Source organism: Hoplias malabaricus, chromosome 7, assembly GCF_029633855.1.
Source record: "Hoplias malabaricus isolate fHopMal1 chromosome 7, fHopMal1.hap1, whole genome shotgun sequence".
In the NCBI taxonomy this organism is placed as follows: domain Eukaryota; kingdom Metazoa; phylum Chordata; class Actinopteri; order Characiformes; family Erythrinidae; genus Hoplias; species Hoplias malabaricus.
The window spans coordinates 33,391,885-33,417,177 of NC_089806.1; the positions used below are offsets into that span (position 1 = coordinate 33,391,885).

The following is a 25,293-nucleotide window of genomic DNA, read 5'->3' on the forward strand; positions in this document are numbered from 1 at the left end:
TTTTGTGTTATAAGAGCCTAATTTTGCATCTTAATTATAATAAGAAATTTTAAGATACTCCTGCTTTGTCATATTATTTAAATAAATAAAGCCTAGAAATGAACTATTAAAGGCAACTTGGATCAATTTGGGGAACTGCTCCTCTATCTGGTTTGTTAACATTCAGAAGCTCTGCATGTTTTAAGCTGGTGTGGTATGTTTGAGGAGAGAAACGACTGTCTGTACGTGGCTTAAGTTTAAGTTGTCTATGTTTTTCTTCTTCCCCCTCATTCTTTGAATTACCACAGAAGTTCCTTTGTAATTCCAGTTGTTCAATTTTGCAACACTTTTGGTCTGCGTTTACTTTCATGTCGTTAGTCAGTTCCACCTTAGGTTATCTGAAACAACACAGGCAATATTGCCCAAATTTGGAGGAAGAATGAAAATTTGGAGGTCTCTCCCTGCCGTCTAAACACCTCCAGATGCCAATTGTCTGCTGTGAGCAGAGAAAGAGAAAGACTAGCATACCAGACCCTAGCATACCCTTTTTTTTTTTTAAAGAACACTTTACTGAGAAGATGCCTTTGTAGGTATATATATATATATATATATATATATATATATATATATATATATATATATAGCACACAAACAGACAGTAGAGCTTGCCAATTGTGAGGAATATAGTGATATACTGATTTTAATATAGTGTTATTTGATTAATTGTAATTGTTTATTTCTATCAGGGAACTTATACTGAATGCAGTGACAAACTCTTCTCACTTGCCATTTTCAAACTGCTTTCAAAATGTCATTTTTTTGTATAAATTAACAATTGTCATATTTAATACTGCACAAGTTACAGTGATATGTCAAAAGAGCAAGAGAATGAATGAAGTAAAATTATACACTACAAAAAACCTAATTGTACAACTAATATTTTTAGTTTTGTGTCCATCTTCCTTTCAAAGAAATGGAAATGACTGTTGGGTGGTGTTGCCAAGTAAGCCTCAGAGTGGACAGGCTTTCATATATGAACCTTTTTGAACTGTGGCATCTCTAAAGAGTTATAAAAATATATTTCTGGGCATTTTCTGTCTGATCTTTTAAACCATGTCTGCAGTGTTCCTCATGTTCTCCTCCTGTTATCCACAGGTGGTGATAAACTGTGCCATTCCCAAGGGGCTGAAATATAACCAGGCCACTCAGACCTTCCACCAGTGGCGCGATGCACGGCAAGTGTACGGCCTTAACTTCGGCAGCAAGGAGGATGCTAATGTGTTTGCCAGTGCCATGATGCACGCCCTGGAGGTTCTCAACTCTCAGGATGCAGGTGAGCTGGGGGTTTTCAGCCCTCTCAATAGCTACAGGATCCATACTGTTTGTTATACTCCTCCCAGCGTAAGGGCTCCTCAAGCCTAGAGGAGGCTCTTAAAATGCGTACGAAAAGGGAATTACTCAAATTACCATGCAGTTCTTAATCCGTGAAAGGCTTCAAATTTGGGGGCGGTATAATAGAGGGTAGGCCTATTTATTATTTTTGTCATATTTGCACATTTATCATACAGGAAAGTAATTTGTTTACCTAGGAAATAATTTGCAACTGTTTGTGTTCTGCGCTGGTGCACCGTGCAGAGCAGAATTGCGCTTTTGTCTTCAATCAGTTTGTGAGGTCATGTGTTTAGTTTGAGCTTGGCTCAGCCTGTTGTGCTCAATTAACTGTAATTAGGCTGACTGGGCCTGGTCGCTGGGGATTTGCTGTGTATTTGTGTGTGTGTGGGCTACTTGTGCCAGTTTTGCATATGTGTAGAAGTCCTGTGTGTGTGTTTGTGCATGTGTTGCTGTTGTCTGTCCATCCAGTCTGAAACAGTGCAGTGGTCACAGCAGGGAATCGCAGCCATACTGGGCCCACTGTTCTCACCAGGCCAGTGGAGATCATTGCTGAAACTGCTGCTCTATCCGGAACAGATGAGGCTTTGTTTTGGTTCAGGGCACTTCCTCTCTGACAAGATGTGCTTCATCAGTGACTCCAGAGCTGATGAAACTGCTCATTTCTGTGTCTCCTACATCCCCAAACTAGCAACAATATGCAACTACTTCACACCACCATATGCTTCTGAACTTTGTGTGGTGGTGGTCAATAAAAGCACATCGTGTTGAGATTAGAGCCGAGCTGTGGGTGTTAACTAGCGCTCTTATTACCATCAACAGCTGTAGCAAGGGAAATATCAGAACCAGTGATTAATGTTATAGTAGGACTATACAAAATTAAACATTTGCCTTGCGTTTGTTTATTTCTTTGGCCAAAGGAAAAAAACAACATCCATGTCCTGGTTTAAATAGGTATAAATATGCAACACATTTTATTCCTTAAGTTTTCTTCAGTAATTGCTTTTAAAAATAGGGTTGGAATTTCTGTTGTTAAAATAATATTTAGATAGAGACAGTTCTTAAAGGAAACTTCTACGATTCCAGAGAACTGCTGTTGTCTCATTTGTTTATATTCAGAAGCTCTGTGTATTTTAAGGTGGAACGGTACATTTGAGAAAAGAAACTTTCGGTCTGTGTTTAAATTCATACGAGCGAAAGTAGAGTCAGTTCCACTTAAGTAATCTGAAGCAGCAACAATAATTCAGTAGTGCCCATTTATGGAGCAGGAATTAAGGAATATTTAAAATAATACTCAACATTTGGAGGTCTCTTAATCACCTTAACACATCCTGATGAGAAAAAAATAAAGGCTTATTCCTATAAATAATCAATCTCATAATTTGGATTTGAATTATTTGAAGTTGATTTTGAACTTGTTAAGCATTGAAGTGTGGCACGGTGGTGCAGCAGGTAGTGTCGCAGTCACACAGCTCCCGGGACCTGGAGGTTGTGGGTTTGATTCCCGCTCCGGGTGACTGAGGAGATTGTGTTCTCCCTGTGTACGCGTGGGTTTCCTCTGGGTGCTCCGGTTTCCTCCCACAGTCCAAAAACACACGTTGGTAGGTGGATTGGCCACTCAAGTGTCCTTAGGTGTGAATGTGTGAGTGTGTGTTGCCCTGTTAAGGACTGGCGCCCCCTCCAGGGTGTGTTGCCGCCTTGCGCCCAGTGATTCCGGGTAGGCTCTGGACCCACAGTGACCCTGAACTGGATAAGCGGTTACAGATAATGAATGAATGAATAAATAATCATTGAAGTCCAGCTATTAAAAATCTCAGTTTCTAATGTAAATGAATAATAGCTTAAGGTTTAGATTTCAGTAAAGTGCCTTGGCTTTGGCTAAAATATGGGTTCTGGGAACATACCAAACTCTTCTAACCATGATGAGTATCAAACCTGTAGGGCCTGGAGCTATGTGGCAGCAACACTACCTGCAGTACCACTGTGTATTAATGGTCAAACTTTTAATTTTGGCTGGAGTGGCCCTTTAACTTGGAAAACAACAGTGAAAATCGGACTGAACACAGTCTCAGTGCATTTCGGAATAAGGCGAGAAGACGCCATCATTTTTGTCATTTTTATCTGTTTAACAAGTACACAAGAGCTCTGATTTGTCAGTGTTAAACTTTTGGGTCTGTCATATGGGCATCCACAGGCAGCATCACGTACCCTTCTCTGTGCCCTTTAGCTCTTTGTCACTGTTCTCCGCTCAGAGTGATCCGCTCACACTGCTGGGCTTCTGTTATCGCCCCAGGATGCTGCTGATCCACACTCTTTATTGCCATCTATTAATTACCTGATAGTGATGTGCTTAATTATGCAAAGTGGTGTTAATTATGCCTTCTTCACTGATGTGCTGATTATCACACAATTGAAGCCCATAGGCATAAGACATCTCGGCTGGTTTAGAACGATCCGAGGTGCTTAGCTGTGGCCTTCTCTTATCTACAGCTGTCACATAATGAGAAGTGCAACTCTGTATCTCAGTGAGAACTTCAGCAATGTGTTGTTTTAATCTCGCCTTCTAAATCCCTCTGGGAAAGTGGGCGCTTGTCACGTCTCCCTTCCTTAAGGACATCTCTGCAGAAGTCTTTTTATTTTTTTATTCCCCCCCCCCTGGAGCTGTTTTCTCCTGGTCTTTCCATCTCAGTGGAACATACAACGTTGTTCCTCATTTCTCTCACTCTGTTTTTAGGTTTTAATGGCCTTAGTTTTAGAGCGTGTGGTGTGCTAGCAGTGCTGAGTTAGCGTAATGCCTTTGGGTTTCTGGAATGAAGAGGGTTTTTTTTTTTTTTTCCGGAAAGCATTGTTAAACTGGCCTAACCAGGCAGCAGGACGCTCCCAGCCTGTGTTGGACGACCTAATTGGCTCTCTCTCCTGCTTGCGCACCATTGTCTGCATTAAGCTGTGTACAGGCAGCAGTGGAGTTGGATGAATCCCAGTGCTGGAACCTTCCAAATGATTTCGGAAGTTAGGGAGTCAGTATGGAACCATGCCTAAGTTCCAAAAAGTTCCTTTTGATTAGCTCTTAGGCCTACAGGTTTTAGAAACCCACACACACCTTACATTTTCTAGAGATTATTATGCAGACCTGTATTTCTTAGAATTAGCTTTCTGGTTTAGACCATGACACACTGATGTAATGTTAAACAACTTAAAGAAAAAATGTAAACATGCTTGTATTATCATTGTACACAGTACAACGAAATTTGACTTGAAATAGTTTGACAGTGAAAACAAACAAACACATACACATACACCATTAGGGACTTTGCATACACACACTCCCAGTTTCAGCAGGTAGCTATTCCAGTGCCTAGCTCAAGAGAAGTTGAGGGAGGAGAATGCTGTTTCTTCACTCCTCCTGCCTCTAATTTTCCTACTGGTTGAGGGGATTAAACTGGTGACCATCCGGTACGAAGCCTTCTTCTCTAACCTTCAGGTTATGGCGGCTAGAAGTAAGATTAAATTATTTTAACAAGACGTGTTTATTTTTAGATTGATGATGTTACGCAAAATGGATATTTAGGCTTAAAACTTGTCTTTAACATGCTATTTCACATGTAAAATTAATATTGCATCCCACTGTCTGTTTAGTTTAACTAAATTTAATTTTATAACCTTATTAACCCCTACAATATCCAGCGTGTACCATGAAAACACATCGTTCAATTACTGGCAAATGCAGTGTCGTGTCACTGCAAGTTGCAGCGCAAGCATAGGTTGCAAAAGCTGTTTTAAGTATACTTATAAGCTTGTTCAGCTAGTTTGATTTTGTGTAGTTCCTTTATTAAATGAAGTACACTGCCAAGTTTATATGTTCAGGCATGATGTACACATTCATAGCAGTAACAGTGCCTCCCTGACTGACTTCTGCATTTGCTAGTGGGGTAAAATAAAAATGGCATGTCTAAACAAAACCACCTTATTTATCAGCCTCATAGCACTTTTAGGTTTTCAAAAGTTCCTCCCAGCTTCAAGATAAAACATCAAGTCAAGTCCTTTAACCTGTAGGTCATGCTCTTAATTATGGTACCATTGTTGGATGATTACACATGTGTAGCAATGGTTCTGTTTTTCGTTTAGACTGGGCTGCCTCTTTAATACAAAGATATTTTTTTGAGCAAGATTATGGCTCTCAAAACACTCGTTCACCGTGAATATGTACTTATGATGCCTTTTATAGACCAGTAATATAGCAAAGATGCCCTCAGAAACTATAAAAATATACAGGAGGGAGGTAAAAAATAAACATAGCAGAACAGATGCACTTTATATCATGGTGCATAATTGTTGACTGGATAATTGGTCCACAGTCTAAAGCCAGGGATGTTTTTTGAAGTCAGTCACCTGAGGTAGAGCCCTGAAAGGCTTTCATGAAGGAAACAACAAGAAGATATTTTTATTCTAGCATGTTTATACACTGACACAACAACAATGTGGTCAGTCACTGTTTTAAGGATGTAATCAGGTGGATGTATTTTGGTTTGTTGTGCCCTTTTCTCAGTGCCCTGTAGTCATGTGCTGATATATGTTTGGCTGCAGCTTGGCTAATGCTTGTAATCCTTTTTGTAGTGGTCCTCTGACTCTGGGCTATCTCTGGAGTGTAACACAGAAGGGGAGGGGAAGGAAAAAGAATGTTACCTTCATGTGTTGTATCTATGCAGCGTTTATGAATTTGTCATTCTTCCCATGTAGAGGACACGTGTGTCAGATGGGAGCTTGGAAGGGACGTCGTGCTGCTCATTTCCAAATCCTGTGTGTGTTTGTGTAACTAAGTTTAGTGGAGTTGAATGCTCAAAATACAGTCACATGTGTGGTGGTGTTGGTCTGACACCAGAGACACCAGCAGACTGGGATTTAAAGGAGTATTTAAAATAAATGCTGTTGCCAGGATGACACAAGACCTTTCTCACAACCTCTAGTTGTTGATGACAAGGCTCTTCTTGCGGTTGTAAATTACTGCTGGAGGGAGTAGAAGTCAGATGAAGCTCACCCTTAGGTCTCACTTGTGTACGTGTATTTTTTTTTTTTTTTTTTTAATGACCACACCTTGTTCTCAGGTAACCTGAATCAAACTATTGTTAGCTTTGTGTTTCCCCCAACCGTCCCAACCTTTCTTCCTCTGAATCAGGTGATAAAAATGTGTGAACAAAGGGCAATCTGTTAGTTGTCACAGAAGAGCAGGTGTTTGTGGTCTGCCACTGGGATGAGAAATACTGATGGCTGGTTTCAGTGTAACCCTTTGGCACCTGAACTTAACCATAGTTGTATGATTTCTCACAATGAGGACCTGGATTTGCATAAAATTGAACTGCGACACAAACCCACTTTTTTTTTAATTGTTGCTATTTTTTAATAAGGGAATGAGATTTTAAAATGTAGAGAAAGTATCTGAAAAAACAAAGAGGAAATATATTGTTAGGGTCTAAATATAATAACGTTCCTAAAATGAAATCACTACATGTGCTGTAAACACGGCTATATGTATACAACAGCGGTGCAGTAGTACTCCCCAGAGTGAGAATGAAAAGAAGGAAAATTGGCTTCAGAAGAAACTTTAAAAATGCTTTAGGGTGGGCTGTTTTTGGGGAATGGGCTGTTTTGCAGAAAAGCAGAAAACTAATGTTACTTCTGGGAAGTTGAATATCTAACGTTGCAAATAACACTGTAACTGTCCTCAAATCTTCGTTATAATGCAGAGAAGGGATTACGCAATCGGAATAACAAACTAGAAGCTAGGTGAACAAGGTAGTTACATGGTTATATACATCAACTAGTTTTACTTCCCTGACTAAAAGGGTAAAGCCTAGTTCTGTATCCATTTTGTGCCCAATGCTGTTTTCTTTTTTTTATGTATGAATGATATGCAAAACATAACACTAATATAGTTGCATTTATTAGCCTTAAGGGCTCCAGTAGTTGATGGATTTGTGTAATGCATGATGGCAGTTGTGCAGCACGGTAGCGCAGCAGGTAGTGTCGCAGACAGACAGCTCCAGGGACCTGGAGATTGTGGGTTTAAGTCCCAGTGTGTTCTCCCTGTGTCCAAGTGGGTTTCCTTCGGGTGATCCATTTTCCTCCCATGGTCCACGTGTTGGTAGGTGACTGACTGGTAGCTCAAAAGTGTCCATAGGTGTGAGTGGTGAAGCTCAGGGATATAACGTTGTACTAAAGCAGTTTTACCCACTTTTTCTGCAGCACCTCCTATGTTGCATTCAGACAACACTGGAATTTTTTAAAACATTGAAAGTCATAGAAAATTGCGACTTCTTTTGGAACAAACAAAATAAAGTCACAAATCACCTTCAAAGAGAATGATTAAACACGGCAGGCACTGTGTCTACTAAAGATTGCAACATAACACAAATGATATATTTAAAAGGTCACTTTAGGCTGCAATGCCCCAGTGAAACAACATTCAGTGATATCTGCTTGTGAGGCTAAAAGGCCCAGAGCTGAACTCATCATCTCACTGAGATTCTTATTTTTAGGAATCGGTCACTGGCTTTTGTCTATAGGCTTCTGCCTCGTGCGGATGGCTTGCCGCAGCTAATACATGCCATGTGTCAAGAGTTAGATTTATGTGCCACCTTTTGAGGTATAAATACACTGTTGTGATGGCCTGTTGACAGAAGAGAATAAGGGTCAAATATGTGAAATGGCATGACCTCATCTTGGAGGTGTTGAGACAAAGCAGTATGTCACTGTGGGCCGCTGTGGTGCTTGAGCCCTGCTGCGTCTAGAGGTCTGAGTGAATGTCATATTGCGATTTGAGACTTTTTACGGCATCTGGAGACAGGAGTTTGTTGAGTTTCCCTCTGAAGGGATACTTAGAAGTACCTATTCTTCAAAAACGATTGTATGTTGTTGTTTTGGTTTTTTTGGAGTGGGGGGGTGCTTAATCTGGGTGGTAAATAGATGGTGTAGGATACCCACTGTCTGGCATGTGTTTTTCTTGACTTGGGACACCACATGATCTCTACTGCAGCAACAAGCCATTTTGAGACTCTGATGGAGGGGAAGTGACGTCCTGCTGCAAGCTTTTTATTCATGAGATCATGCTCCTTGGACCCAGAGTCTCTCATTGCAGGGAGTTGCCCGGTTCTCCCCCCATGTGTCAAAACAGTTGAGAGAAGTTCAGAGAAGCTTGATATCGACACAGAGCTGGAGGTGTTCTTGTTTTTTGAAAGGACCGGCCTTAATTATAGTAGTCTTCAGCTCTGATTGAGGTGGTCTCCTGTGAAGCCACCTATTTTCTGTCTTATTTCTCTAAGAAGGACTGAAGGCAGGTAGTGTTGAGGAGGAGAATCAAAGCAGAGGCCACTGCCCATCATGCCATCGCCCAGAGTGAGCCGCTTCCAACAGCAGAAGATCAGCCATGCTAAGATCATCTTGAGGAGTGAGTCTGAGAAGGGAGCGGGGATTTAGCCTGTCACAATTATTACTTTATGGATCATAGTACAGTTATAGAGATGTTTCTTTAAATCATTTTTGCTGACCTCAGCATCTCCCATTGTGTTTGTGTGGTTGTGTATATAGCAATGTATGTCACCAGTATTTCAGCCTCCCACATTGTTTGATTCTCTGGATTTCCTTGGTCTCTCTTCTGGTGAGGTTATGTGGATTCATTTGAAAACAATAGTAAAAATAAATTATGTTCAGATTCCAATCTCTGAATATTCTCAACGTTTGTAAAAATAAAAAAAAAAAAACAACAAAAACTTATTTTAAAGGGTTGTAATTTGCATTACTATGGTATTATATTGTCATTGTATCAGTGGAATAGAATTGTCTTAAAATGACAATAATATCGTTTGTCAATTTTTGTGGGACGATATATCGGAAAATATATGGGACAATGTATCAACCGCGGCAGCTTGTTTCTGGAGTGTGACGTTAATTTTACCAGCAAATGTACCACAGATGTGGTCATTCTGAGTAGCAGGTCTCACTGAGTGATACTTAAATAACTTCTTAATGAGTGACCTTTCATGGATTTGATTGGCTGTTGAATCTGTGTGGTGTTTTTTTTTTTTTTTTTTTCCTCTCCCCCCAAACTTCTTTCTGTCTCTGTATCTCATCTTCGGTGGATGTTTGTTTGATTTAACTGTGTGCTGAGTCAGACGTCCTGCTTTTCGGAGCATGGACATTCTCTCACAGAATCTTGCTTATGCCTTGCATTTTCGTCCCTGTTGAAATTCTGTTTTTCAAATTCTCAACTACCCATTGCCAGAAAAAGTATACTGTGCACTTTCGGTCCAATTTTTTTTTCTCTCTCTCTTCTCTCCTCAGAAGCACAAACTTTTATTGATGAATTTATTGTAGCACTTCTGTCTAGAACTAACTTTGTGGACTGCTGCTATTGTAAAAACGTATCTTCATTTTTGTGGATTTTTGTTTACAATATCATTTAAACACTGCAGCTCTCTTTCACATTGTGTGAAACTGTCATTATGAATGGATCAATAGAATGCTCCAAAATTACTTGGAATAAAATTATTCTAATCAAACTACTGATTTCCGTAGTGGAAAGTTAAGAAGGTTTTTACTTTTTTCTTTTTTTCTTTCTCCGGTACAGTTACTATTTTGGAGATTTTTTCTTTAGACACTGACGATATGTAAATTGCTGATGTTGATGTAGACCAAGTTCAGAAATTTGAGAGTAACTGTGATTTATTATCCAGTCTCTGTTGACAGCCTGCCATGGGGCACCTTTGACCCACAAAATGACACGTTTTCTCATCTTGGGGGCAGTTTTCAGCCGCATTGTATCTAAGCAGATCTTCTTTTATTAGGTGACTTTGCATCAGCACCCCTCCTCCCTTCCTTTTACTCTCAGTGGGGCTGAGGCAGGATCAGGTGGTGCCTTGTTTACAGAGGTGGAAAATTCAGAACCAGAAAGTAAAGATCCTCCCCAGAATTTTTGTTCAAAATTCCCCCCAAAAAACAAAAATTACGTATCAAAAACTTAAGACTGGGTTTTTTTTTTTGTTAACTTCTCTTTTGTTGAGTGATCAAGATCTCTCATCCAGTAACTGGAACCTTACCCGCTTTGTAGAGGGTGACCTTAGTCCTGATACTTGCCCGACTCTGTGTCTCCCCTTGTAGCCCAGAAAAAGACCTGAGGTATGTGAGTTGTTACGGTGTAGAATGTGTATCCTGGGGTTCTGTCTCTGTTAGTAGAGATTTTCGAGATGCTTATGCTTCTGGTTGTCTCAAAAGTGAGACATGCTGTCTCCATATGCATAGTTGCATCCATCACACATGTTGACAAACAAATATATGGGAAATATTTTGGGTACATATTTGGTCTGAAAAAAAAAATAGGAAGGCAGGACATAAGATAGTTTATGATAGCTGACTTAGATGTAAATATCAGTCTTATATCAGTTTTTTTAAAAAAAAGTTTGTCTCGATTTGCTGCAATAACAGTCTGTACTCTTCTGGGAAATTCCTGTTGCTTTTCTGTGAGGATTTAATGACAGTCAACTGTGATAACATTAGAGAGACCATGCACAGATGCTGAACCATAAGTTTTGGCCCACAAAAGCCCTCCAATTCACCCCAAATCTGTTCAATAAGGCTCGATCAGACCAGAGAAGATATTCACTGCTTCATGTCCTAAAGCTAAGGGATTGACATTGGGCTTTTTTTTCGTTTTCCCCGCAGTAGCAGAGCATTTCATTTCATTCTTAACTATTGGGATTGTTCAATTCACCATATGCACACTTCAATTAAATATATGCGTTTACAAACGTTTGTTCATGTAGAGTAAAATGTCCTTGGCATGCAGGCACAGTAGTCTCATCAAGATAAGATCAAATTGGAATAAAATGTGCAAAATTGCAGCCCTGGTTATATGCTTGATGTTTGTTTGGATGTGAATTATTAAAGAAATCTCTAATTATTAAGCATTTAAGATTCTGAGCTTTGCAGTGAGTTCTCTTTAGTTGAAGTGACTGTAAATAAGCTAATTGCTCTACCTTGGATAAGAACCTGAAACATTTTCACACTGTTGTTTTGACAAACTTACAAATTTTATCTGCTGAGGAGATGAGAATGTGTGTTGAAGGCCATAAACGTTTACAATGTAGCGCTGCAGCTTTTCTATTAACATTTGCAGAAGAGGCAGACATCTTTACTCTGTTTTAATCTGACATTGCTATCTACTGGGTTTGAATAATGAAAGGTTTTCCAATGCAGTTTATCATGTTAGAGTAGGGTCTCACTTTCACGTTAATCAATACTGACCAATCTGTTTTTATACATAATTGCACAGCAAAACGTATCTAAAATGGCTTTAGACTTTAGGTTTCTACTGTTTTAATTAAGTTGAAGTGAATGGAATAGGGCGGCATGGTGGCGCAGCAGGTAGTGTCGCAGTGGCACAGCTCCAGGGACCTGGAGGTTGTAGGTTCTGGTTTGGTGTGTTCTCCTTGTGTCCGTGTGGGTTTCCTCCCACAGTCCAAAAATACACGTTGGTAGGTGGATTGGTGACTCCAAACTGTCTGTAGGTGTGTGTGTGTTGCCCTGTGAAGAACTGGCGCCCCCTCCAGGGTGTATTCCTGCCTTGCGCCCAATGATTCCAGGTAGGCTCTGGACCTGCTGCGGCCCTGAACCGGATAAGCGCTTACAGATAATGAATGAATGGAATAGAAAAGGCTATTTATTAATTTAACACACTTTCTTTCCTTTTCCAGTTTTTGTTAAAATACAAAAATGTCTTTATATTATGAAAAGGGCTTATTAATTTGGGTGTATATAGATGTTTGACTCACTATATCAGAGAAAGTATAGATATAATAACTGTATCATATATTTATCAAATCTAATACACTGAGCAAGAAATGCAGTCAGAAATCCGACCATGGTGACACTGCCCAAACTGCGTCGTCGCCCTGAAATTGCACTCTTTCCACATCCCAGTCACTGAATTCATGGGGGGAGTTATTCAGAAGACACATCGGCATCTTCTAAGTGCCAAGATATGAGATTCATGCGAGCAATACAGGACTCATTTGCATGTAGTTCTTGCTGTGTGACAGCCTAAGGGTGTGGTAATGAGACAGTGTGCCAGAAGGTGTTACTGTCTCCCTGATTTGTTGTGTAACACTTGGGAGAATTAACACTTTCTCTGTGATTGTCATAAATCAGTCTGTCACTGCCCACTGCATGAGGCTTAGAAGCAAGTTTCAGACCACAGATCAAATCGTCACTCACGCTAATCGTTGTCTCATCAAGCGGAACAAGACCCATACTGCGTCAGGTGCAGGAATTTTACCATCATTTTTACGGTATGTTGTTGGATAGTCATTTTTTAAATTCCTTAGGCTCCTATTAACCGAAATAGCCTGCCATTTCAGAGGTTGTATACGCTGAGTAATGGATCCTTTTTGTTTGAACTATGGTCTCTCATAGCAGGTCTGGAATATAGGCGAAGTGCTCTTTCAGGACTTGACTTTTAAAATCATTGTGATCTTGCATATCGTGGACTTGTAATGGGCCATTTGTGAACAATATGTTTACAGAATAACCCCCTGTCGTTTTCTTCCCTGTCAACACCCACCTGTGAGTGAGGCCTTGCGGAGGGGAAAGTTAATGGATTGAAGGACTTCACTTGGTCCTTTCACTTCATTCTTTTCCCCAGAGACAAGAATCCTGACTCTCTACATATGGTTAAATTGCTCGATTTAACATCCATCTAGTGGTTGTGTTTTAGTTTTCAGTGTTTACCCTGGGCTAGCTTTGGCTGGAAGACGTTGAGATCCTCATGGAAAGGGGTCTGTTTCATTTTGCTGAAAGATTCAATATTTATCTTCATGGATCTTTAGTGATTTAATTCCCTGAAACTATTGCTGTTGATTATAGAACAATTATCCACAGTCTGGCCAAAACAAATAAAATACAGTGTATATATATATAATTTTACACAGAAATATTGTTCCTACATCTGTTGTCCTGCATATACATGATTGAAATGACAGGCAAATTAAAAAGCACAACAAGCTAAAATGCATAGTTAGCAATCTGGTGTTTTAGGGATCTAACTGAGGAACATGTTATTAGTTATTAGCTTAGAAATCAGTAAATAGCTTAACATTTTATGATTAGTTGACCCCACTGGGACTTCCTGTGGTTAATGTATGCGCATGATGGGAATTGTAGTAAATGTACATTGACCCCCCCCCCAAAAAAAAAAAAAAAAAACTTAAAACGAGACCTATATATTTTTATGCCATAATGCATCTTTAAGAAACCAGTTTGAATGTGTGTAGTATTGTCGTATGTCTCTCTCTTTCTACGTCTTCATCTGTCTGTCTCTGGACATGAATGAGTTAACCTCTCCAACAAGCACAAGCCCTACCAATGGAAAAAAGGCAGCATGGCTGATCTGATTTGAAGGGCGGCAGTATTTTGCCCTTCGCCCATCAAGCCATGAATAATTGATCAGGGCCGGAAAACGCAATGAGCAGTCCGCATCCTGCTCAGTAAACTCTGAACGTCACAGCACAGAAACCTGCCCATCAGCCTCGCGTTTCCAAGACGGGACAGTTTGGACACAATGCTGCTCTCCCTGAGGTCGCTTGGTGCCATAGAGGGTGGTCTGGGGGCTAGTGCTCGTGGTGCTAACGCGCTTGCTAATGGAGCTCCCAAAGACTGTCAGAATGGACTGCTACGCTACGTCTGCTGTCAGAAGAGGCTTGGTGTCTCCTTCCTCTCATGTAGGACTTGATTCCAGTTACAGAGCACTGAATGCATCCTATTGTTTTGTGATTGTTGTTGTTGCTGTGTTTTCTCTCAATCTACTGATTTTAAAGCAGCTGTAGGTTCGTTTTGGGATTTAATATTGTGAATGGCTTTGGTGTTTTATCTTAATACAATTTCTATATTCTAGGCTTTTTCATATTGCTTTTCTAAGCTGTAATATAAAGATACATATAAAGATTTATTTTGATATGCATGTGATCTAATAGAGGTGGGCTACCACACTGATGAGAAAAGCAGTGCCCCTAAGACTTGAAGCTGAGTGCTTTTTGGATTTGTGCCATTCTCAGAGTGCTCTTATCTCATTTGTCTGTGCTGAGCAGGTCAATTAAATAGCGCAGCAGTGTATATGAACATTACAACCTCATTGGACCTATAAAATGGTTAAAATACCAAGATGTTACTACTCGTTCTAGAGCGACCGGCCTGTATTAAGCGATTCTGCCGACTCATTAGTTGACTGCCATTTCCGAATGAGCTCTGTAATTAGTGGTTACCTTGTGACGTGGGTGTAATGTTTGTTTCTGGGCCGCAGAAGGATGAAAAATGCATAGCGGTTTGCTTGTAAGGCACAACAATTTAGACATAAAAGTTTACAAGTGTGTTTTAAATTCACAAACCATTACTGTAGGCCATAGTTTGCATAGTGAGTTGTGACAGTCGCCTGCTTCACATGAAAACTCAAAGAGGAGTACTCATGGGATTCAAGGGACCTAGGGCTGAACTGAGCATGCTCGGGTCAGACTTGACAGCTGACTTGATTAGTGTGTGGCTTATCCAGATGGCTCAGTTCTAACCTAATATTCTCATGTGGAGTCTATAGAGCTTGAGAATGGATTTGATGTCCAAGCCCGATTAATCCAATAAATGTATGCATCTCTGTGCTAGCACTACATTATGGGGATTATATGTGCATTTTATTTAAAGCTCTGCATTTTGAAAAACAGCGAGATGTGTATATATAATAATAATAAAAAAAAAAGTGTGTCACTTTACATGGGTTTGTAGAAATAGTGGGCACAGAGTTTTGTACCTTGAACTGCATTCTGTGAACAAATAGTTGTACTTGTGATTCAACAAATCATCCAACATCAGCTCCCCATCTCACAAAACCAATTGTGGCTGAATGCAATCAAATCTCACAAAGTATGTTCAAATATATTAGTGTAAACACATACCAGAAGAGTAGAGGGATTAGGCGGGCATCTATTTTTTATTAATACGTTTCCGTTCAAAAGAAAGGTTGCACTATTGCTTGGTCATATTGTGTAACGGGCCACTTTTTGTAGTTCTGGTTCTGTGTTCTAGCACAGTGGAGTTTCAAAACTTCTGCACGATCCCCCTCCCTGAAATTTTGAGGAAAACAGAAGTAATTGTGAAATAGGATAGTGACATTTTCCTGGCCTGCTGTCGCTTTCCATCATTATGCTAAAATAATGACAGTAAGTCAGGTCAAGTAAATCTTTATTTCTAAAGCATATATAAAATACCACAGATGCCAGCCAAGGTGCTGTATTATTAAATAACATATAGAAATAAATGCAATCAAAGGATCAAAAAGTAAAATACATTAAAATATACATTTCCAGTACATAGAACTAAATGCTATACAACATTGTCAGAGGAAAACCCTCAGAATATAAATACATTTTTATGTTTTATCCTGTGACCTCCTTATATAGCGTGGCAGGCCATTCCACAGTAATGGGGCAGCTACAGAGTCAGCTCTGTCACCTTTAGATTTTAGTCAAGAGTGAGGAGTGGTCAACAGCAACTGATTTGAGGATCTTGAAGTTGAATATGGGCTCAAAATGTCAGAGATGTGAGTCAGAGAGACACCATTTAGAGCTTTAAAAACCATCAAGAAAATCTTATTTAACCGGTGGCCAAGACAGGTGTTGAATCTTTCCCTTTTCCAGGTTCCTCTTAAAAGCCTTCTGGACAAACTGCAAGCATGACAGGACTATTAGAACGTTTCAAGATTATTGCAGTGAAACATGATATAAAGGGAAGAGCACAAAGTCATATAGACACAAAATAATCATGAAATGCCCATGTTAAACGTTATTGATTGTATATGTCTGAGGAAATGGGCCATTTCAATAATAAATAATTGTTTTAACGGTACAAAGGCACAAATTATTGCATTAGCATCTATGTAGGGCCAGACGTGGTGATATCTGATTACACTGCCATATTGCCCAAGGCTGAATCTTTACTGATAATGAGAAGCAGGACACTCATGCATCTTAACTGCTGAGATTGAACCAAAAGCCTTCACCTTGCATCAGGGCACCGCCCCTGAAACTGCTGTTAAAGCAACTGTGGAGTTTTTCAAGGCTGGAAAGTGGAATTTTCTTGACTGCCAATGAGTCACCCGAACTGAACCTCTATTGAGCATGCTTTTCACGTATTGAAGACTGAAGGCAGCAAGCCCCTAAAGCAATCAGTAACTGAAATTGGCATAACAGGCCTGGCAGAGCTTCGCCAGGGTAGATATCTGGAGCCTGATGATGTCTGTAGACCACAAATGTCAGGCAGTATGCAATTGAAATGGATTTTTAACCAAGTATTAATCGTGAATGTGATCTATTGCATGTGTTGTTTAATAATTCGTCAAATCACTCAATGTCCCTCAAAACTTAGGTTGGCGGTGTTGGGGGCTGTTTATGAAAATGAATGTAGTGCCTACATTTTATTTCCTACATGAACAGCTCTCTCTGGTCTAGTTATAACTGCAGTCAAGTGATCAAAGACTGACTTGTTGTGCTGGTGGTGTTTGGCCATGTTTGTGTGTTTTTTGACAGGAACAAGTCAAATAGGCCTTAGAGGTCATAGAGGTCTTGTTCTCACCAAGGCCTTGTCCCCTCATTGTGAAGAGTCCAAATTGGAAGTGGCAGAGGTTGCTGGTAGTCTGGTAATGAAGTGTGGAAGGAGCCTCACCTCCAGACTCCATAAACAGACCTCTCTCACCTGTTCAATACGGCATTGATCTTGTGTTTGGGTACAAGGCCGCCCTGTGGCCGTGTTCAGCTTTTATTAGCCCCGCTAGCACTCACGTCTCCGGCTCTGCTTTCCAACATGCAAGGTCAATAGTAGAACTGTGGATGAGAAATAGAAACACAATTATTTCAAATTTGTTTAATAGCAATGGGTGTTCGTTATCATGAATATACAAGATAAATATTTCTCTTAAACTGTGCCCCACCTGCACATTTAATATTAATTCTAACTTATGTTTGAGCGTGTAGTATATTTACAGGTGTCAAAGTTGAGTATACTAAAAAGATCCACAGTTCGTACCTGGAACCAGTGGATTTTTGAGTATGGTGATGGACGTTATTGTCCCACAATTCAGTGGGAAACAGAAAAGGAGGAGGTTTTCATGTTTGGAAAATTGGAGGCAACGTTACAGCTGCAGCTTGCTATAATGGGCGTAGTCATAGAAACAGTTTTATCACGTCTTGCTAGTGAGAAACAGTGTACTATGTTAATGTTTTGTGTACTAGCCTGCCGAATTTTTTTAGGGTTATTACATAGTATATACTCTTATGTTATGTTGTAGTACACAATTGGGACACAGCCTGAGAGTATTAGTATTTCTACAACACTGAACTACTACATATATATTATAGATTGGTTTAAAGAGGCCGTAACCAACGGTACCAGATATGAACAAATAAATGATCAGTATTCTGATTAGTTTTTCATAACATATGGTGTTTCATAGAGAAACCTCTCTTCCATCATTATCGTGTTGTCTTTTGGCTGTTTCACTCAAACCTGCAGAATACATTCCTATAGTTAGAAATGTGTTCTGGGCACAGCAGGCTTCACAGGTTGGTGTGATAAATTATTTCTCTGCGACTCTCAGCTTTATTCAGTTTCTTTCTTAACACTAACTCTTGTGTCAAGTCTGAACAAGCTTTGGCAATTCTCTTCATAAATAAATGCTCGACCACTTCCTCAAATCGAATGACCTCTTGCACTCTGCCAGTCTTGGAGCCACATTTTTGTTTCGTTATGAACTCTGAAACTAGCCGCTCTGCATAAATCATGTGTAAAATTGTTTTAGTTCTTAAGGTACTGTTGAATTTTTAAATATATATATATATATATATATATATATATATATATATATATATATATATATATATATATATATAATGTATGTATTTATGTATATGAATAATTTTTATTTCCTCCATTTCTCTTTGTGCAGGCCCCACGTTGCCAAGACAGAACCCTCAGGTGCAGAATGGTCCTTCACCAGAGGAGTTGGAAATGCAGAGAAGGTGAGTGTCAAATTTGTTTTTTATTGAAAAAGTTCATTTAAAGACTGCTAATATAGCAAAAGGCTTCAGTATGGAATTGAGCTCTGAACGATCAGTTTCTCAAAGTGTTTGCTTTGAAAATTTTCCAAAAAATCATAGTTATAGATGTGCATTTCTGGGTTTTGTTGAGTCAAGCATAGGCATAGGAAGACCAGACAGACCCACTACCACACACATACTTGTTTACTAATATAAATGTGTGTAATTATACAAAATTGTCTTGGCCATAAGCACTTGCTTACCACTGACATGTAGCTTTTAGCTTCTCAAAAAAAATTGTTGTAATTATTATTAGAAAACTTCTTTTATTATCAGTTTTAAATGCAAACTAGTATTTTTATTGTTTCAACAGCAGCCTTATTTGCCCGAATACAGAAAAGTTAACTGTTTATACTCCCAAGCTAAAATGCACATTGCATACAGATCTTAGGTTTCACCCACTAATGTCATTAATATATCCTCAGTACTCTACTACACCTTCAGCTTTCACCTGTTTTGCATTCTATACTGTTGATTTAAGAATTATTTTGTACAATAAGATGTTACACATAGGTCTTCTATTCCTTGAAATCACCTAACTGCTCTCATCTGTAACATGGAACCAAACAAGGGAAGCACCATTGGTGAGAACATGATCCAGCTGGAGTCTTTAAAAGTAAAATAAAAGAAGCTGTTTCCCTGATTATTACTGAAGCTGAGAATTCATGCACACTGGCCTTCGTTCAAAAGTACCACCTCTTTGAAGGCAATAACTTGTTTTTTTTTTTTCCTCTTTGGACTTCAAAGTAAAGGAAAGACTGATACTCACTAAGGTCTTGTTAACGAAAAGCCTTTCTGCAATGAGCTCCCTAAGGAGACCACAGTAAAAGGCTGGTGCTGAATCCCTAAATCGTGCAACTGAAGCTGATTACATTATTGCGTCCCCATTCACACAGAGCTGACGTGCATTCCTGCCCAAAAAAATTTGTTATTGCACTTGAAATGGTTATTTTTCCATTAGGCTGTTTTGAACCATGTTCAAAAGCCCAGTTAGAAAAGAGGTTCTTGATTCCTTTTTTCCTCTTCTTCCCCTTATTTCATCAGAAAGCATATTTACAGGAGGTTTTAGGGGGTTTTCATCTCTTCGCTCAGGTTAATGCCCACAGGTATTTTTTGTTTTGTTTTGTTTCCCCCACCCCTTTGCACTCTCCATGTTCCCAATTGTTTTTCATGATGTTCCATCATGGTACATTCTCATCAATGTATCCAGAACAATAATGGATTCATCCATGCCCTTTCTATGTGGCTTGGTAGCATGCTTGCCCTTCTTCCTCATCATGGAATAGAGGTCGGAACTCTTCACTCATTTCACCAACAGCACTTCAGAGCTGAGCTTGATTGAAGGGGAGGGAGAATGTGCACATTTACCGAGCTCTCAGCTGAGAGGCAGGGAAGGGCAGCCTCGGGCTGGAAGCTGTGTGGTGTGCACAACAAATGTGGGACCAGGGTTATCATCTTCATATGCAGTAGAGGTGCTCTAGCAGAAGAGCACTTAGCACCCAAATCCTCCCACTTGCATGAGACTCAATCACGCTAATTGACCTCTGTGCATTTACCGATTACTCACTGCACTGACCTTGTTGTGGATGGGCTTGCAATTGCATACAGGAGGGAAATAGTAGCCCATGTCCTTCATAGTGAGATCATGTGGAAAACTGAAAAGCCTTAGCATCGCTTTCCTGGAGCTGTTTTCAACATGACTATGCCTTCCATAATCCCTTTGTTTGTCCTCTTCTGTTCTATATTTTTAATGGTCTGGACAGAGCTGTCTTTTATCTAGGAGCCATCATGGCACTGATGGCTGGTTGCAGAAAAGAGGAGAGGAGTATTTGAGTGGTTTCTACTAAATGGGATTTAGGTTTATTACATGTCATAGTTACATTTAGCTTAACCCAGATGCAGTTTTTCTCTGCTTAGAAAAACCTATTATGATGGACATATACAAACTTTTGCCAGCAATAATTGTATGTTTTATAAGATTCAAATGAACTCTGTTTCTATATGCATTGTACTGTCTAGTTTTGCAGGTATTTATTTAGGTGGTCGATGATTTTTAGCACTGCGGTAGCACAAATGTGGTGTTATTAGGTGTTGTGCAGACACAGCAATGCACCTGGAGTTTTAAAGCACACCTGCCTCTCTGGTTGCCCTTGTTGGTTGGATATTTTTGGTTAGTAGATTATTCTCAGTCCAGCAGTGACCCTGAGGGCTTTTTAAAACTCCAGCAGAACTGCCGTATCTGATCCACCCGTACCAGCACAGCACACACTAACACAAAACCAGCACGTCAGCGTCACTGCAGTGCTGAGAATTGTCCACCACCCAAGTCATACCTGCTCCTTTGTGGCTCTTAGGGGTGGTCCTGACCGTTTGAAGAACAGGGTGAAAAGTGGCTAACAAGGTATGCAGAGCAACATAGAATACATCTATAGTTGTAAAACTACAAGGTGGAGCTGATAATACGGATAGGGACTGTAGAAACTAGGTCAGTTTAATGTTAAGGCTGATTGGTGTTTTAATAAATGAAAAAATATCTGACAAATGGCTACTTTTTATTTTTAATACATATATATGCCTACTAGCTAATGTAATCCACCTAGATTTGTGAAATTTGTGATACATACATGTGAATAGAGCTAAGATGTAATTGAAAGAAAATATGCTCTTATAGAAGTCTCCTCGTCAAGTATACAAGCATACACACCGGGTCCTCATAGACACCAAGCCATAAAACAAGGCCCTATCCCTGCATGGTGGATTTAATCGAAACTTATGGAATTGAGCGTCTAACTCTATTTTTGTGGATTTTTAGTTCATCATTTGAACCCAGTAGCTGTCTTTTACATTATGTAAAAATTCAATCATGAATGGAAATGGAATAAAGTTACTATTTTGGAGATTTCTTTCTTTGGACAATGACATTTTATAAGATAATATAATAAGATAATATCATAAAGTAACACTACATCATATATTTACCCTTGAAATTACAGCTTTGAAATCTTTGTGATGCTCCACTGATGGCTAATATTGAGAATAGAGCCTCTGTTGTTCCTACTCTGGGCTCAGCACAGCAGAAACTGCACTATGTAACATTTGGAGGAGGGTAGGAAACCATGACCCTCTCCTTGATTTCAGTGCGGTGCTTTAAAATGAATTGCAATCTACAACTGTAGGGGGAGCCCAGGAGTCAAGTTTAAAATCTTATCTAGTGTTTCTTTAAAAAAAGTAATAATGAACACTCACAATTGGAGGAGTTACTTTTTTCTTTTCTTCAAACTGCCCCCCCCCCCTTCAAACACACACTTTTTTTTTTTTTTTACTTTTCTTTTACTTTTCTTTGAAGTCTTATAAATCTCAGCTCAGAAAAACAATGTATAAAAGTTATCTGTTGAATATAAAGACAATTACATGTAATCCCAGTGTCACTTTGCAAATGATGTTATTTCATTAGAATGCTGATTACAGTCCTTAGGCTGTATGGGAAGTGCTTGTAAGACACTCTCCTGTTATGGAAGCAAAATGTTCCTTGCAGACTCCAGCAACAGCTTGTGCTCATCAGCCATGTCATGTTCTGCAGTGTAAACGTTCCGAAAAAGGATCCCTCGCCTAATCTACGGAGCATCTCCAAAAATGTGGCCAGCCTGAATTCTCTAAAAGAATGTCTTTGAGTGTGTGTAATGGAGCTGGCTTGAGCCTCCCACTCAGCCACACTCCCCCACGGCCCACTGCCATATTTAGCTATTGCAGTCAATGGAACCGGCTGAATGCTTGAGGCCTGATGTCATTCCGTGATGCAAACCCGATACAATGCCGGTGGAGAGGAGCGGAAAGGAATGGTAAGCAGGTTGCACACGTGGTTATAAATGGCCGTCAAGGGCCCTGCTTACTATCAAGGAATGCCTGAGTGTGGCTGCTACTTTGAGGATTCCTGGCTCTAATGACTGTGCTATAACTAGATGACAGACAAAGGCAGAAGGTCGCCTCTTACTTTAGTGTAATGTCAGAGAGGTTTTCAAAATATATTAACTTTTTAGAAACAAGGTACAAATATATGGTTCATCTTTATCTCTCAAATTCACTCTATTCTCAATCCCAAGGGATAGAGTGTTAATGTTTATGACGGCTAAAAATGAAGTTGCTGTCTGAGGGTATTAACTTATTTCACATGAGGAGTTGCTATACATTCTTCCACCAAAGTGTGAAAGGTCTCCAACATCCAGCAATGATAGATGCTACTGCAGTGGTTCCCAAACCTAATTCTGGAATATCCCTGCCTTTTATATTGTAAGGTGATACAACAACAGCTGCTCTGATATCTGGTTCCCATTTTTACTCAACATTTAGTTTTACATAAATTGTATTAGACAGACGTGTTGTGGTTAGGGTGACAAAGGGTGCAATTCTATATGATTCTGTATCATCACTCTCAGAAAAAAAAAGATACGGAGCAAGTTCATTGTCATCACTGAAGGTACAACAATGGTTTTAAAGTTCAGTTTTGTTCCCTAAAGGTACATTTTCTTTTTTTGTAAGATTTCATTATAGAACTCTGTAAAATGAAAGAAAAAAAGTCCTTGAGATGAAATGAGGTGCATCAAACCAACACAATTTTAATTTCTTTAATTATTATAGCGTCCTGAAAATACCTTTGAGGGCACCACAACAATGAGGTTTTTTTTTTTTGACAACAATGTAGGATTGCTTTATGGTTTATCATTTAGTTGCTGTATTTATTGATAGAGGATGAGGGGTGGGGGCGTAGGGGGAACACTCAGCAGACCAGAGAAAACTACACTACTTGGATGCCGGGCTGTCTGCTGACTCATTCTTTCATCTGTTCAAGTCAACAATGTTCTCACCGTTAAGCTATGGACACAGTCATCATGGTGGGGGGGCACTTTCTTTATAGAAGAGCGCTGAATTACAGTCCTTACTATGATGACCTTTGGGCTGCTGCTAGACGTTTGGGGAGTCAATGCACACTTTCTATTTCAAGTAGAAACTCACAGCACCCCCTAAGTGTGCTGTGAGAGGGGAGGGCATTTGTATTTCCATTCCTGGGTTATTACTGATCTTGCTATGCAGAGGATTATGGGGACAAAAGCAAGGATTTCAGTTTTTAGCATTCATTCTCCCTGCCTCTTCTCTGCTTTCCCAAATCCCTCTCTCTCTCCCTCTCCCTCCCTGCCTCCCTCCATATCCTTACAGGGCAGCCACAGCTCAGAAGACAGCTTGGGGATAGTCTATTTTTCAGTGAGCCAAAAATACCGTATTAGTGTTTGATTAAAAAGACATGAAGCGGCATAATGGGAAGGTAAAAATAGCTGGTTGGACGCTGATACAGGTTTGCTGCCCCGCTTGCCTCCAGCACATCTGTCAGGTGGAGAGACCAAAGCCCATTTCCCAATCATTTTTCTAGAGCAGGCACAGAATGGAGACACAGTCTGCCAACTTATCATTTAAAGATCATTGCTGTGTTTTTGAAGGTATTTCTTCGCACTCTAGCACACTAATGCCTCACTCTGCAACTCTGACCACCTGTCTCTAACACACTTTTGCTTTTAACAAAAGAGCTTTTATCATGTTAGGAGAATTCCTTTGGAACATTGGGAAATTGTCCTTTTTTTCCTCCCTCTCAAATATCAGCCCATACTTCTCTGATATATATTTTTAACAACGATAATATTGCCTGACATTTTATTTTATTTTCACTCATTCATTCATTGCCTGTAACCATTTATCCAGTTCAGGGTCCCTGTGGCACACTTCGTAGGGCGATACACACTCACACATTCACTCACTCACTGACACTTTTTATTTGTTTATTATTTTCTGGATCTCTCTGATGATTTGGCCATCAGGCACATTCTTGTGTTTCATTCTTACAATCTCATATTCAAAGCCCTTTTAATATTCTTGGTAATACACCACAATTAGATATTGCTCTAATATGCACACAGTAGCCGCCTCCTTTCTCTCAGTTCTTAGTAGAAAGCCAGAAGCAATATAACATATGGTGATGCACAGTAAAGCAGAACAATTTCCTAAATACATTCAATTTCTTTCCAGTTGCACCTCCTGTTTTGAAGTGAGCCAGCTTGTGCATTTTCAACAGTGCTGTGGTTAAAATAAGTCAGTATTTATTTTCTTATTGGAAGTAGTTCAACTCTAAAGATATTAGGACCACTTTGACAGCCTCAGAAAATTGTGCTTGAATGCTGCAGGTTGTGGATGATGTCAATTGGCACCACTAAGGAGGAAGTGTAAATGGAGTGCAAAAAAAAGCAGAGGATTGAAAAGAGGATGGGTCTTAATATAGGCAGTTGCCAGTCTATTAAAATATGCATGGATCAGCTCCTGAGAAAGGCACATAATGTCAAAACTCCTTTTTTCTATTCTTTTTTTTATTTTATTTTTTATTTTTTTTAAATTTTTTATGCAGTTCTGTTTTCCATGGAAGGGGAAGACAGCAAGCTGGGTCTGAAATCTGCTAGGATTCAAAGTCAGAAAGGCTCCATATGGGCCATCTTGGCTGGCATTCACGCAGACAGAAGCACTGGGCTTTTATGGCTGAGAGGAAAAGTGCATTGACCAAATGAGCCTTAAGTCACCACTCGGCAGCAGTCACCATTTTCACTTGTTCAGGCTCGACTACAGTTTTTAGTCAACACAATAAATTTGGTGTAGACACCCTGTAAAAAAAAAAAGGAATTAAATTAAATTAACCATGACTTTGCAGCTC

The 25,293-nt window shown here is 39.6% G+C and overlaps 1 protein-coding gene across 2 annotated transcripts in view; it reads left to right on the forward strand.

Annotated features, from left to right (window-relative positions):
* enah (ENAH actin regulator) overlaps positions 1-25,293 on the forward strand; it is a 76,023-nt gene that overhangs the window by 24,034 nt on the left and 26,696 nt on the right. For both annotated transcript variants that reach the window (XM_066676957.1, XM_066676956.1), the window contains exons 3-4: positions 1,135-1,312; positions 18,398-18,470. In XM_066676957.1, coding sequence (XP_066533054.1) covers positions 1,135-1,312; positions 18,398-18,470 — 251 coding nt within the window. The remainder of the gene's footprint in view (positions 1-1,134; positions 1,313-18,397; positions 18,471-25,293) is intronic.